Source organism: Delphinus delphis, chromosome 19 (genome assembly GCF_949987515.2).
Source record: "Delphinus delphis chromosome 19, mDelDel1.2, whole genome shotgun sequence".
Classification (NCBI taxonomy): Eukaryota; Metazoa; Chordata; class Mammalia; order Artiodactyla; family Delphinidae; genus Delphinus; species Delphinus delphis.
The window spans coordinates 24,055,007-24,069,566 of record NC_082701.1 but is presented as its reverse complement, the minus strand read 5'-3'; the positions used below and the strand labels follow the sequence as shown (position 1 = coordinate 24,069,566).

At 58.0% G+C, this 14,560-nt stretch overlaps 1 protein-coding gene across 1 annotated transcript; it reads right to left on the bottom strand.

Annotated features, from left to right (window-relative positions):
* Positions 1–2,273: 2,273 nt before the first annotated feature.
* On the bottom strand, positions 2,274–12,610 carry NGFR (nerve growth factor receptor). The gene is made up of 5 exons (XM_059996771.1): positions 12,515–12,610; positions 8,845–9,204; positions 5,021–5,273; positions 3,419–3,579; positions 2,274–2,739 (listed from the first exon to the last, which is right to left on the bottom strand). The coding sequence occupies exons 2-5, from the start codon at positions 9,128–9,130 to the stop codon at positions 2,438–2,440; spliced, it is 1,002 nt and encodes a 333-aa protein (XP_059852754.1). The 5' UTR covers positions 9,131–9,204; positions 12,515–12,610; the 3' UTR covers positions 2,274–2,437.
* Positions 12,611–14,560: the final 1,950 nt, after the last annotated feature.

The following is a 14,560-nucleotide window of genomic DNA, read 5'->3' as shown; positions in this document are numbered from 1 at the left end:
CCTGGGAGAGCCACAAGGGAGGGGCCTGCCCAACTCCAGGCCGGACCAGCCAGGCTCCCGCCAGGCCATCTGGAGCCAGACCTTGTGTGTGTGCTTGTGTGCTGGGGGTGGTGTGCCTCCCAAGCCGTGTGGGTGGCTGCGAGCCGTGGGGTTGTGACCTGGCCCTCCCAGCAAGCCTCTGGCTCCCCTGTGGTCAGTTTCACTTCTGACATCTGGTCAAGTTCACAGCTGGCCAGCTTCCTGCATGGCCGTTTTTACTTTCCCTCTCCAAAGTCTGGCGGCAAGGGCCCCCAGTCCCTCTCTATCCCATTTAAATTAACTCCATGGTGACACGTGTGAATTTGCTGGATTTCTGTTAAAACTTCCCCATTGTGTGTGGGGAAAATAGGACAGGAACTCACTGAGCTGGAAATTATACCCGGGTCCCTGCCCCACACACATAACCCCCCACCAACTCAAACCACGTGTATTTCCAGAAAATCTCTGCATGATTTTCCTTTCTTTGCTATTTAATGTTCATCATTTATGTTTTATGTGTAGGTTTCAGGAGGGCCCAAGAAATGATTACACAGGATGCAAGGGGCAGGTGACAGGGAGGGTGACAAGGAGCCTGGAGTTCACAGCCCCCAGCTGGCGGGGGGAGGGGGCAAAAGGGTTCCACCTCAGCCCAAAGGGAGGCAGGAGGGGCCCCAGAACCAAACACATGCTGAAACATACGTGCAACCTCCGACCCCCTCCCCCACTGCTGGGGAGGAAAAGAAATACCTCAGACTCTGTCCCACTCCCCACATTCACAGGTGAGGGGCCAGCAGGTGAGTTTCCTCCTCCCATCACAGATTCAGGTCAAAGAAATACCATCTACGTACAATGTTCCCAGTGCCTTACACAGGGCTGAGAGACCCCTGGGCTGGGGAGGGGGCGGCTGTCCGTGCACATCCTGGTCAGGGCTCGTTCATGCTAAATAGACAGGGGCGGGGCACACTCATTCCAACATCAAGCAAAACAGAACAGGCCAGGAGGGGCTCCATGGCCCCTTTCCGGTACCAAGCTAGGGAAAAAACAGTCCTTTGTAGGGTTCTCTAAACTTGGGAGAGACCCTCTATGGGCCACAGTCTAACTCAATTCCTTCTTGCTGCATTCCCACGCTGGTCCACTTGTCTTCATTGCAGCCTCCAGGGCCCAGCCAAACCCGTGCTTGCAGGGAAGGGGTGGAACGGGGGAGCATTCCTCCACGTGCAGGCCCTTGGAAGGCAGGCGCCAGCCCAAGCCTCAGCCGTCCTTGGCCTGCCAAACCCGGGGGCGAGGGAAGACAGCGAGTAGAGTTCAATTCCCTTCAATGCTTCTCTGGCAGCTGCCCCAGGAGGATCCGGCCACAGCCCAAGAGGAAGAACTCTTGGAGAGAAGCGAGATTTCTCATCCTGTGTGTGTGTGTGCCTGTAAATCTCTGTGTTGCAGGTGGGGTTCCTCAGTCCCCCAGGGCTGACTCCAGGGGAAGATGCTGCCTATACTGGCTCTGGGTCTGTGCTGGGATGGTGGGTACCTACAGATTGGCCACACCACGGATGCCACACTGACATGCCTGAGGGGACAGGTAGAGGGAAGCAGCACCCCTTGCCACAAACCCCAAACCTGACTGGGGTCAGGATGGATCAATGGGCCAGGCCTTGGGGGACGCATCCCCTCTCCACAGGGGCTGGACAGGCCTGGAGATGGTGAAGGGCAGACTGGGTTTGGCTTCGAGACATTTCCCAGAGGGTCGCCTGGCCCCCCACTCCCTGCAAACCTGAGGCCTGCACCCCTCGTTTCGGGAGACAGCCCATCTTTGGCCTCCCCATTTCTGGGTGGCTTTGGGCAAATCGCTGCCTCTCTCTGGGCCTCACTCTGCTGTTCGTAAAATGAGGGGGATGGACTAGATTTCAAGCCCCTCTTCCAGCTCTATCAAACCTCTGATCCTCTTCCTGTTAGGCCAGAGGGGAGAGGGGAGGGGGGATGAGGGAGGTTGAGGCCACGAAGGTGCTCCCTCGTTCCCCAAGATCACAGTGCAGAGCCCACGGCTCTGGTTCCTCAGTCTCTCCCTCTGAGTCTCTGGGACCCTGTCATGCCCTCAACACCATCCCTGGTGTCAGCCCCCCATATATGACAACCTGCTAAGGTGGGAGGGGCTGGCCCCCCTAGAAGTGGGGGGAGACGGCGGCAGGAGGCCTGAGATGGCGACAGGGCAGGGCAGGGTGGGAGAGGCGGCAGGGGCACTTCTGGCGCTGGAGAGGGAGTGTGATCGGAAGCGATGGGGCCACACAGGAGAGTGACAGGGCTGTGGTTTGGGGGCCCGGGCTCCGAGGCCCTGCCCAGAGGCGCGCAGCTCTGACGCTGGCCTGTGGGGTTGGCTGGAACATCAGTCTTCGGAATGTGGGGGCAGGGCAGGGGCTCCCGGGCCGGCTCACACGGGGGACGTGGCCGTGGACTCGCTGCACAGGCTCTCCACAATGTCGGCTCTCTGGATGCGGCGCAGGGCGGCCAGGAGGGTGTCAAGGGTGGCGCTGTCCTGGGCGGCCCAGCTGGCCAGCAGGGCACGGACCGGGCAGGCCTCCTGGGTGAAGGAGTCTATGTGCTCAGGCTGGTAACCCAGCTCACCGGCCAGATGCCGCCAGGTGTCCCCCGCAGAGCCACTGAGCAGCTTCTCCACCTCCTCCCGCTTGGCCAGCGGCAGGCTGCTGTAGAGGCCTCCGTCACCCTTGAGGGCTGCCAAGAACCCAGGGGGAGTCAGGCGCTACCCGCTGGACACCCTTTCCCCCACCGTGGGAGTGGGGGCCTGGAGTAAGACCCAAGAAGGGCTGAGGCATTTCTCCTCCCAATCTGGGGAGGACCCGAGGGTCTAGAAGCAGAGGGATGCCCGAGATGCAGTCGTGGATGTGGGCAGGGCTGTGGAGGCACCTGGGGGATGCTGACTCACCCACAGCTCCAGAACCATCCCTACAACCTAACCTCCTCCCTGCCCACTACCTCCCTCCCGCCCCCAGCAATTAATCAAGGCTCAGGAGACAGGACTTCTGATCTCAGACTCAACTGCAGCAAGTGTACTGGAGCTGGGCTATGGGCCACCGATTAGGGGACATAATTAACTACTTGTTCCCCAGAAGTCCTGGCCAGGAGGCTAATTGCAGCCACTTTGGGGAGTGATTAGCCCTGGGGGACAATTAGCTGGATGAGTCTAGATGCTCCGATTTGTCAAAGCTTCCGTTTCCCAAGTCATCCCCACCGGAAAGGGCCTCTCCTACCCATGCCCTCCGCCCGCCTCTCCCATCATTCCACACAGCAGCCCGCAGCCAGCCCCTCTGCCATCCCTCCTATAGCCTAAGCTTAACCAGCCCCGTTCTCCCTGCCTCGCCCCCCCGGCCCGCCGCCCGGCCCCACTGCTTACCCTGGCCTGCAGCTGTCTGTGTGTGGGACTGCTGGTCATGCAGGCTCTGGCTGTCCACAGAGATGCCGCTGTCGCTGTGCAGTTTTTCTCCCTCGGGTGGGGGCGTCTGGTTCACAGGCCGGCTGTTGGCTCCTTGCTTGTTCTGTTTGCAGCTGTTCCACCTGGAACCAGAGGACAGCCCCAGTCACGGGGCTGAGGGGCGCACGGGCCACGCCGCTAAGGTATCTGTGCTCTGGCGTGTGGGTGCCGGGAGCCCAGGGGGTGTCCGTCTGTAACCCCGCGCGCCACGGGAGGCTCTCCTTCCTCTACCTATCTGCCCCTGGCCCACACCGGAAACGCCGTGAGGGCAGAGAGGCACCCAGGGCTTGGTGTGTGCGGCCGGTGTTCAGTAAATGTCCATGGGATGAATGGTGCCCAAATAAATGCCTTCCTGGAGCTCCACTTTGCCCAGGCTACCCTTCTAAAGTACCCCCACGTGTGTGCAGGGGTATGCACACGGATTCCCTCTGCTGTTATAAGCAATAAGAAGAAATGAAAAACAAAGCAAATGGCCATCGATAGGAGACTGGTTACATAAATTATGATCCGCCCGTATTACTGAACGAGCAATTATAAATAATCAGATTATCTATATGCTCTGAGGAAAGCTCTCCCGAGGGAGATGAAGGGAAAGAGTAAGATGTAGAATATGTATAATGTGATCACATTGATGCTTTAAAAAAAACAAAACCCTGCACGTGTACGAATAGGTTTTCCACACACGTGTTTATAAATGCATAGAAAATGGCTGGAAGGGATCCATTCCAGACGATTCCCAGGAGGACAGGGTAGGATTTGGGGAGATGAAAGGAGGCTTTACTGCTTTTTGCTTTACAAGACATTGGTCTTCTTTGCATTTTCCCCAATAAGCACGTTATTACTTTGATGATTTTTTTTTTTTTTAAGAATGGAAAATGCACTTAAACATTTACAACGCATCCTAGGACTTATCCACATCCCGCATTTCTGGCTATGGGCGCCATCAGACCCCACGTGTGACGTGGGAAGGAAGAGATACACGCACACGTACACACGGGTAACGGGGTTCAGGGAATGAGGACACAAGCTGCTGGTAAAGGAAGCTCTGTGTGCAGGGACGCAGGTGGGGCAGAAGAATGGGGGCGGGGAGGTGCTGGCACCAGGACAGGACAGGGACGATCCCCTTCCGTACCTCCTGTTGACCTGCCACACCCTGGAGTGGAGAAGCTGATGGTAAGTGAGGATGAGCTTGGTTTGGGGTTGAGTTAAAAGCGCGTGTGCGGGGCTTCCCTGGTGGCGCAGTGGTTGAGAGTCCGCCTGCCGATGCGGAGGACGCGGGTTCGTGCCCCGGTCCGGGAAGATCCCACATGCCGCGGAGCGGCTGCACCCGTGAGCCATGGCCGCTGAGCCTGCGCGTCTGGAGCCTGTGCTCCGCAACGGGAGAGGCCACAGCAGTGAGAGGCGCGCGTACCGCAAAAAAAAAAAAAAAAAAAAAAAAAGTGTGTGCGTTTTCAGGTCATGGTCGCGGCAAAGCCCTCCTTGAGGGTAAAGATCTGGCTCCCTGGCTCCCGTTCCCCCTCTCACCTCTTGAAGGCGATGTAGGCCACGAGGCCCACAACCACAGCAGCCAGGATGGAGCAGTAGACAGGGATGAGGTTGTCGGTGGTACCTCGGGTCACCACGGGCTGGGAGCTGCCCATCACTGTGGTTGCCACATCTGACACCGTGCTGGTTACGAGGTCTTGATCTGGCGGAACCTCAGGCTCCTGGGTGCCGGCGTCTGTGCTGTCTGAGCCCTCCGGGGGCGTGGCCCGTGTAATCCAGCGGCCAGGGATCTCTGGGAGAAAGGGCTACAGGAGTGAGGGCCCACTCCCCCCGCCCCTCTCCTATGCTCTGACCCTCAGAGCTTCTCCCCCAGCCCCCTCCTTGCCCCAGATGCTTGTATGTCCAGCGGCTACACACAGGAGAGAGGGCTGGGATTGGGTGTATGATGTCACGATGGTGGAGAAAAGCAAGGGCCTAAGAATCAGGAGCGCTGGGTCCCCTTCGGCTCTGCCACTGACTTGCTGTGTGACTCTGGACCAGTCCCTTCAACTCTCAGGACTTCAACTTCCCCATGAATGGAGATATTAAAAGAGACGGTCTTTTAAGTTCCCTTCCATCTTGGGTATAACTGTGATCCTAGAATTCTACTCTGCCTACCCTGGGTACCCAAAACCCAGCAATGGAGGTAAACACACAAAGAAGAGAGTGGGCCCTAGGACGCCTCCAGCTGGAATCAGGCTTGGGAAATGTAATTTCTCTGGCCACAGTGCCCCAGTGGCGCCGGTCACCCCTGTCCTAAAGAAGGATGAGGGTAATCAGGTCCGGCAGAGGGGTACCTTCCCCGGCACCGGCCGCTGAGAATTGGCATCCAGCCTCCTTTCTAGTCTCTGGTGTCCTGGCTCTAGGCTCGGGCAGGGTGGGGAGGTGCCCAGTTGGCTTGCTTCCCTCTAGCTGGTCCGTGGATAGTGGCTAGCCTCTATTTCCTGCCCTGCGTGGCCCCCACACCGTCTGATCTTGCCACCCAGAGATGACAGTGTCAGATAGCCCAAACCCAACTTGGGAAGGTCGAGGACTGCTGGTGGAGAGAGGGCCCACAGAGCAGGCACTGCCACCGCCTCAGGGGAGGGAGACTGCCCTGCCACCCGCCTAGGTTCTCTCATGCCAGATGGGCACTGCCAGCCTCCCTGCCAGGGGACCCAGCAGCCCCTGGCACAAGTGGGTGGGATTTTCCATTCTGCCACCCAGCCGGGGGCAGTACCTGGGGTTGTGGACTCTGGACGACCTGGAGGTACCTGTCTGGGCAAAGTTGCCTACCCTTTTCCTTCCTCGCTTCCCACACCTGGAGCAGGGAGGGAAAGCAGACAGGACAAGCTGATGGGGTGAAGGGCAGGCACTTTGCTCCCCAGCTCTGCCTCACCTAGCCCCCAGTTTGCCCACCCAAGCTGGAGTCGAAACTGCCCACCGGTTTCCTAGGCCTCCTTGGCTCAAGGCAAAGATGCTTCAAAGGCCCCCATTTTCAGCACATTCTGAGGAGTAAGGTCCCCACATGTGAATCTGGAATCCATCTGGTTGGCATTTGGGAGGGGGCTGCCATCTGCTGCCCTATCCCACCCCTCCCCCATCTCAGTCCTGGGAAGGAAGGCGTGGAAGAGGTGGGGCAGGGAGTGGAGGAAACACAGCCCTCCTTCTGGCAGCCCCAGACAAGGCGCTGGCCCGGGGAGGGTCTCCTCTTGCCCGGCTAGGGGACTGCGCCAGCTGGAGGGGCAGCCTGAGCCCCGAGGCTAAGGTACAGCTCTGCTCAGCTGACCCGAACCCAGAGGCTGAAGGCATGGCTGGGTGGAGGGTCACTGAAATCAGGCATCACAGAGATTTGAGGGCAGTGGGGAAAAGCCGAGAGACGGCCCAGGCTGAAGACAGCGCCTTCCAGGGCGCTTTCTCCTCGTCTCTCCGATCCTCCGCCCTGTTTGGGGGTGGGGATGAGATCCAGATGTGGCTGTGTCCACTAGCATTCCAACCCACTAAGCCCTGGCAGGTCCTGACAACCGTTTCCAGAATGGGAGCTGTCAGACTTGGGGGTGGAAAGAGGGCCCAGGTTACTCCTCCTAAATCCAATTTCTTTTGCTTGGGGAGGGGGGCAGGTTCTGCCCCCAGGGTGGGTGAGTCACCATGTTGACACCGGAAGCGTTTATGCAAGGACGTACCCTGCAGTGGAGGGGAGGGGGGCAACCAAGCCACCACAAATCAAATTCCATTTCCTGAAATGTTCCCTCTGCCCTGGAGCTGACATTTACCCGTTCAGAGGCTAGAGGGTGAGGGGAAGAGGGGCAGGGATAAACGCACCCCTTCAGGGTGTCTGGGAAAGTAGAGTGGTATCTGGAAGGAATGTGTGAACGCCAAAAGGCAGAGCCCACCCCTCCCCCAGCCAGCACCTTTCTTTGCTCTAACCGCACCCCTAAGTCCCCCCCACTAGCTGGTGCCGACTTGCCCACAGAAGCGTGCCACCCACCTGCCTGCTGCAGGCGCTGAAACTCCCTCCCTCCTCTGCCCTGCGCCTGACGCTACCTGCCTGTCTCCTGGCCCAGGGCAGTGGCCACCGGAACCACCACGTTCTGCACCCCACTTCTCCACCCTGACCCCACATCCCAATGGAGCAAGCTTCACACACACGCCTGGCCTCAGCCCCGCTTAACGGCCCTTTGCGCCCTGAGCTCCCTGCGCCAGAGATCACAGGATGTGGAAGGCTGGCGTGCGTGTGTCAGACTGCAGGCTCCCCACGGCAGGGGATCTATCTCTCCCATCCAACTGGGGGCTGACTGAAGGCAGAGGCTGTGCTGCCCTCACCAGAATGGGGGGATCTCTTGGGAACTAAGTGCTGGGACTGCGTCTCCCTCATCAGACTGGGGCAAAGGCTGTCTCTGTCCCGTCCAACTTAGGGCTCCTGAAGGAGGCACTGCGTTGCCTGCTCAGAGTGAGAGCACCCTGAGGGTTAGGCCCCAAGGGGAAACAGCTGAACGGGGGATAGATAGTAAAGGCATTGTCAATCTCTCCCCCAAGATGGATGTCACCAACCAGGGACCAAAACGGTTCTGCCCTGACTGCCACAGTGCTTCCTCCTCCCATCCCAGGAACTGCCCCTTCTGGCTAAGGAGGGCACACCCAGCTCCCATCCACCCAGGAAGCTGAGGGCCCTCCATGTGCACCTGCCTCATCCTCGGGCTCACAAGCCCCAGGCTTGCTGTTCCGCCTCTATCTGTCCCAAAGCCCCTGTCCGCACGACCTCCTTAGTGTTCCCTGGGTCTAACTTCGTCCTTGACTAAACTGTACCAGTGACTGCTGACCCCTCCCCCACAAGTTGAAGTGAGCCAGCCCCCGGCCCAAACCCACAGCAACAGTGGAAACCGCGTGCAGCGAGGAAACTGAGGTCCAGAAACTGAAGTGACCTCCTTGACGTCGCTCAGATAGTAAGTGACAGGGCAGACTACATCCCAGGTCCCAGAGCCATAAACCACTGTGGGCCTCAGAGACAAAAGGTCCCAACTCCTGAGGGTCCTCAGACCCCCTTCTCCAGTGCAGAGAGTCTGCCTCAAGGATCAGACGTGTCCTATCTGTCCTATTCGTGCCGCTCATCTACCACCCGTCCAATTCCCAGCCGGCAGCCACAGATTAACAAAGCCCTGGGAAATGAGTGTGGCCTGGGAGGATGAGGATGGCTTAACAAACAGCCCCAAAGGGTAAACAGTGGATAGGGTCCATTGGTGGGAAGGATCGGGAGGGTGTCCACTGGCCCCGCAGAACACGGCAGACCCTTGCGGACGCCGGGGCGCCCCCCACCCCCACCCCCACCCCGCAGCCCCGACGCTCACCCTCGCACTCGGCGTCGGCCCAGCGCGTGCACTCGCGCAGCTGGCGCTCCGTGTCCTCACACACCGTGCAGGGCAGGCACGGGTCCACGTGGTTGGCCTCGTCGGAGTACGTGCCGTCGGGGCACTCCTCGCACACGGTGTTCTGCTTGTCCTGGCATGAGAACACGAGCCCCGAGCCCGCCTCGCACACGCGGCACGCCTCGCAGTGGCCCGTCGTCTCGTCCTGGTAGTAGCCGTAGGCGCAGCGGCACACGGCGTCGTCGGCCTCCACGCAGGGCGCCGACATGCTCTGCAGCCCCACGCACTCGGTGCACGGTTTACACGGCTCCGTGGCGCTCACCACGTCCGAGAAGGTCACGCCTGAGGACAGACGGACGTGCGGGGGGAGCCGCGCCCCGCGTCTAGCCGCTTGCCCTGGGGGCACTTGGGACGCAGGGGCTGGAGGCCTTGCCGCCGCATCCCGGGACACCCTCGTTCTACCTCGCCCCCTCACTGACTCCCCCGCTTTTCCCTCCGGGCCCGGATCCCCGGTGTGTGAAAGCTGGTGGCACCCGACTGGGAAGGAGGAAGGGGGCCAGGAGCCCGGAGGTCCAGGAGCCCGGTGCTCCAGGCCCCGGAAGCGTTGGCGCTGAGGTTTCAGGGGGTAACCCAGCTGGTGCCAGTAAATTTCTTAGCAGATTCTCTTAGAGAGTTCCCAGCATGATTAAGGAATAATCTGAGAGTGGTTCCCATCCAGCCCTCCCCACAGGCCAGAGTTAAGCTGTGAACCCAGCCCGGGCAGAGCCGGCCTTCAACAGGCAGGCTCCCACCTCAGCTGTCCTCCCATGCCTCTCTGCACAGGTGGGGGCTCAGGTGTGGCCTGAATGGGAGCGACTAGGGATAGACAACAGAATTTCCCACCCATGGCGCTACCCCAGCTGCTGAAGGGCTTGGCTCTAGAGGGCAGGGATGGGACTCCTGGCAAGAAAGGTACTGCAGGAGGGATTGAAGCTAGAAGGAAGGGAGGACTTGCATATATAGTCCTCTGCTCTTTCAAAGGACATGAAGGGAAGATTTCCAAGCTCACTCTTGATTCACGCTCTCTTAATGAATGGATGTGAGCTCCAGAATAAGGGGAGGGATGCCAGGGTCTTCTCCGCCTTGTGCAAAGAGTGGGGAAGGCACAGAGCCAGATCTTCTTCACCCCTTCCAGCCCAGGGTGGAGAACTCCATGCCAAACTGAATCCAAGAGGATGTATCCTTGCTCCCACGGCAGGAAGAGCACAGATTTAGAACCTGAGAACTGGGGAGGGAGGATTGCTCAGAATGTGGAAACAGGTAGAGAGATTGGGATCCCCATGGACAGAAATCGAGGCTCGCTGTGGGGGTCCTCTCTTAACTTTCTTTAATGCCATCAAGAGACAAGATGGAGCACAGGGTCATTATCTTGGAGGTTGGGGTTGGAACTGCAGAAGCAAAGAAGGAAAAAGCAGAGAAGTAAAAGGGGCAGCAGTTGGGGGGGAAGAGAAGAAAAGACAGAGATGGGCCTGGAGGAAGACTTCAGTTTCAAGTCAGTTCTGGCAGAGGGACTCCTGTGTTTCTCTCCTAGGCATCAGGCAGATCTGGATTCAAAACCTGCTTCCATCACTTTATTAGCTGTGTGACTCTGGGTGTTTTACTTAACCTCTCTGAGCTTTTTTCTTTCTCTGTAAAACAGGGAATAATGTCTCCACTCACAGGGTTGTGATGAGGAATAAGTGAAATTCCTCAGTAGCACGTGACACACAGCAGGGATCCTGTAAAGGTTGGGCCCCCTGGGGTGGGCAATGATCAATTCAATGAACTTCAGTAGCAGGGATATTAGTCAGACATCAGAAAGGACTTCCAAACCAAAACAGCCAAGGCAGGAGGTCCAATTTATACCAGAGGCTCCTATCTGGGTGGCATGTGGCAGCAGGGGTGGGTCTAGTCACATGGGAGGGGAAGGGGAGGGCCCTGCCCATGGGAAAATACAGAAAATTAGCAGCAAACTCCTGGGAGAGGGTTTTGGTGGGTGGGGAAAATGTGGTCTTTTTTGGGCAGAGAATGAAGGCAGGAGCTTAATGGGTTTCCTTGCGGAAACGTTTTGAGGATAGAGGGAAAGTCCACTGGGGTCTCCATCCCATAAAGTGGACTTGTAAAGGCAGCCTGTTAACTCAGCTGGGGTGCGGGGAGGGGGGTGAGGGGGAAGGGGGAAAGGGAGGGGAGTAGAGGGTGGAAGTGGGAGGGAGCATTCCGAGCTGGTCTCTGCTCCTGTCTCCCCTCCCCTTCCCCAGAGATGCCCTCTCTCAGCCTCTTCTATCCCACCGCTTGTTTTGACAGAAGGGACTGGGGTCCCATCCTGGGAGACTTCGGGTCCAAAGAGAAGAGGCCCTGGGCGGAGTCTAGGAAATAAGAGAGGCAAACGTGGGAGGTTCCAGGGTAGCTGATGGTTGGCCAACCCTGCCCTGGGATGGAAAGAAACCCTGTTAGGCCAGGACCAGGGAGGCGGCCAGATGGCAAGGTAACAAAGGCATTATGGGATGTCCAGCCTCCCTACCTGGCATCCCTCCGCTGGGGGATGGAGTTACAGGATCCACTAGTACAGAAGTAGGACAACAGAGTGTTTGGGACACCAAAGAGTTGGGGCTGCCTGCAGGACAGATGGGCTGTGTGCAGTGAGGTGCCTCGAGGTAGCGGTGGTGGCGGCGAGGCATTCAAAGGTAAGTCAGGCTGGCGGGGGCGTTCAGAGTTCCCAGTTCCTGTAGCCTTGTCCCCAACATGATTAAAGAACAATCTGGGTAGAACTCCCACTGGCCCTCCAGGTGGGCATTGAGTGCCAGGTAGAAGGCAAGATCTAACTGTCAACAGGAAAGGTTTCCAGGCAGAGTCAGGAAAAGGGCCCATGGCCTGAAAGCAACAGAAGGGGCGGAGTGAATCCAGCAGAGATGAGACTCCCGAGTCAAGCGCAAAGAATTTCAGACCCCAGACCTGCCATCTTTCTGCCTCCCTCCTCCAGCAGCTCTGGAAGATGGGGTTCTCTGCCCTCCCCAAGGAAATCCCAGGTAGGAATGGCCACAGCGCCCCTCCCCCCTCTCGCACCCGACATCACCCCCCAGTAAGGACATCCCTGTGGTGCTCCAACCGCCGTCCCTGCTGCCTGGGGAAAGCTCTGCTTCCTCCGTCAGAGCTGGAGAACAGCTGGCCCCGGGGGGAGGGTTAGCCACGCCCTCCCAGGATCCCCCAAGGTCAGTGTCCAGGGCAGCCAGGATTTGACCCTCCTCCCCTCCCCACAAACGCACCAAGGGTAAGTGGCAGCCATTGATTTTGCAGTGCAGATGATATTTTTAGCTGGTTTTAGCATCAGCTACTCCTCCCTCCTGGCCACACTCTTCTACCAGGCCTCTCTACTTGGGGGCTGGGAAGGGGCACAGCCTGGGGATCCCCCATCTGGTCCCCCTCCTCCCTCCGCATACTTCCCTCATCCATTCTGAACTTCCCCTCTCTGCCTCCTATGCTGGTTCAGACCCACTTCTGGCACCCATACGGTTGTGGGCAGGAGTCCCTGCCAGGGCGCAGAGCACTTGGAAGGCCTCTACTGGGCATGCCCTCCAGCCCCCTTGCCCCCCCTTCCATTCCGCTCCCCTCCCCCCACCGGACACCCTATACTCACTGTCCAGGCAGGGCTCACACACGGTCTGGTTGGCTCCACAAGGCTGGGCCACGCCCTCGCCCAGGTTGCAGGCTTTGCAACACTCACCGCTGCGGGTGTACAGGCCCGTGGGACACACCTCCTTGGCACCTCCAAGGGACACCTGGGTGGAGGAAGACCAGAAGGTCAGACTGGCAAGGGAAAGGGGACAGGGTGGACTCCGAGGGAGCAAACACCCCCTCCTGCAGCCTTCTATTGGAACCACCTGGGCTGGGATGAGCTCACCAGGGAGGCATTTGCCACTTGAAAGCTGATGGGGAAGAAAGGCAGAGCGGGAGAGCACGGCCCTGCAGGCTGCTAGGGGTGTGAGATCAGAGCTTCAGATGCTGACCTTCTGCAAAGTTCATCTTGGGGTTACAGTAACTCCTGGAATCCCAAGGATACACCATGTGGGGAAGGCAACCTGAGGCCCAGCAGAGGGCCTTTGGGCAGCAGTCAGGAACCAGCAGGCAGGTTGCAGCTTACACAGGGCTCCCAGCCAAGGGGGCAACTAGAAGCTGAAATCTAGTCCAAATGCCGCTTGCTAAGCTGCACATCTCCAGGGATGCGTCTACCCAGAGGGGAGTCTTTTTCTATCAAAGTCTAGCAGGGCTCTACTCCTCACCCTTAATCCTACCATTCCACATATTAAGTATCAAATGGGAGGTGTCCAAGAACAGAAGCAGAGGGGTGGGACCTTGGGTTCAAATCCTGGTTCTGCTCTGGGAGTTCTGACCTTCTCGGCTTTCCTGCTCTGAGTCTTCATCTCTCTAGACCGATAGAGATGGAGACAGCTCAGGGCCAAAGCAAATGACCAGCCGGTCATCGAGAGTCTGGCGCCAAGACAGGAGAAAAGTACGCCTGTTACCAATATGAGAAAGTGGCTGCTCTCACCACCCAGCAACCCCGCTCCCCCAGGGTTTGATTTCCGGCCACCAGCCCTCCCCTCTCCCTGCGCCCCATGCAGCCAGTGGGAACAACACTGCAAACAGGGGAAAGGAGAGTCAGATTCCCGCCGCCGAGGCATCTTTGCTCATGGATGGAATGATTTAGCACCAGATTCCCTAGAGGGAGGGGTTGCTGGCAGATTGCTTTATATTTCTGTTCCTTAAAAAAAATCTTAATGTCTAATAAAACTCCAAAGCCTGTTTCCCTGGCTCCAGACCGTGTAGCTCCCATTTGATGCTCAGAGGAAGTATGGTTTCTTGGATCATGGGACTAGAGAGGAGCTGTAAAGGTCATTTTGGGCATTTCTCTGCTTCCATGTTGGCCAGATCATGGCCCAAAACACTCCTTTCCCTTCAGTCCTTTCTAATATCCTGAGGTCTCAGTAGGGTTTGGTGGAGGCAGGGGGATGGACAGGTTGGATCAGTCTAGGAGGCAGCCTATGGTCCTCAAGAAACTGGTGGGGAGGGTGCAGGCAGCAAAGGAGGGGAACCTTGGGTGTTGCCACCATCTCCTCCCAGGTGGCAGGAACACAGTGCTGGGAACATCTGTAGACCAGAAGCCTAGGGGCGGGGGGTAGTCCCAGATACAGGCTTTCCCCCGGGAGGTGAGCAAGGTTCCAGAAAGGTCTGTTCAGATTTCTTTTCATCCTTCAGGGCTCTGCTTAAATGTCACTTCATCAGGGAAGTGGTCCTGTGGCCCAGCCCCTCCCTGATCTGACAAATCAGGCAGAGTTGCCCTGTCACATGTCCCCCCTGTTCACTCTTCTTGTCTGGTCTGACACTCTACAGAGGCCCCCACTGGACTCTCAGGTCACTGAAGGCAGGGACTGTGGTCACCTCAGTGCCTGAGACGGTACCTGACACGTATTAGGGACCCAACATGTATACTTATGGAATTTAAGAACATAACACAATATGGCCTCAATTAACTAGAACTCCAGGGCCTGACTTTCTGGATACCTGAGTTTCTGGAAAGTCATGGCTTTGCTGTTCTTCTCACCTAATGTTTTTCACTTTAACCACGGGGGCTGCACCTTCCTCTGTCTCTGGAACGTACCTTCACGGTTTCCCCATGACTCAG

Bases quoted from the DNA above. Each gene is read 5' to 3' on its own strand.
- NGFR (XM_059996771.1), bottom strand. From the start codon at position 9,130: ATGTCGGCGCCCTGCGTGGAGGCCGACGACGCCGTGTGCCGCTGCGCC. The intron at 3,580-5,020 runs GTGAGAGGGGGA...CTCTGGTTCCAG, and splicing joins GCCTACATCGCCTTCAAGAG to GTGGAACAGCTGCAAACAGA. The intron at 2,740-3,418 runs GTAAGCAGTGGG...GGTTCTTGGCAG, and splicing joins ACAGACAGCTGCAGGCCAGG to CCCTCAAGGGTGACGGAGGC.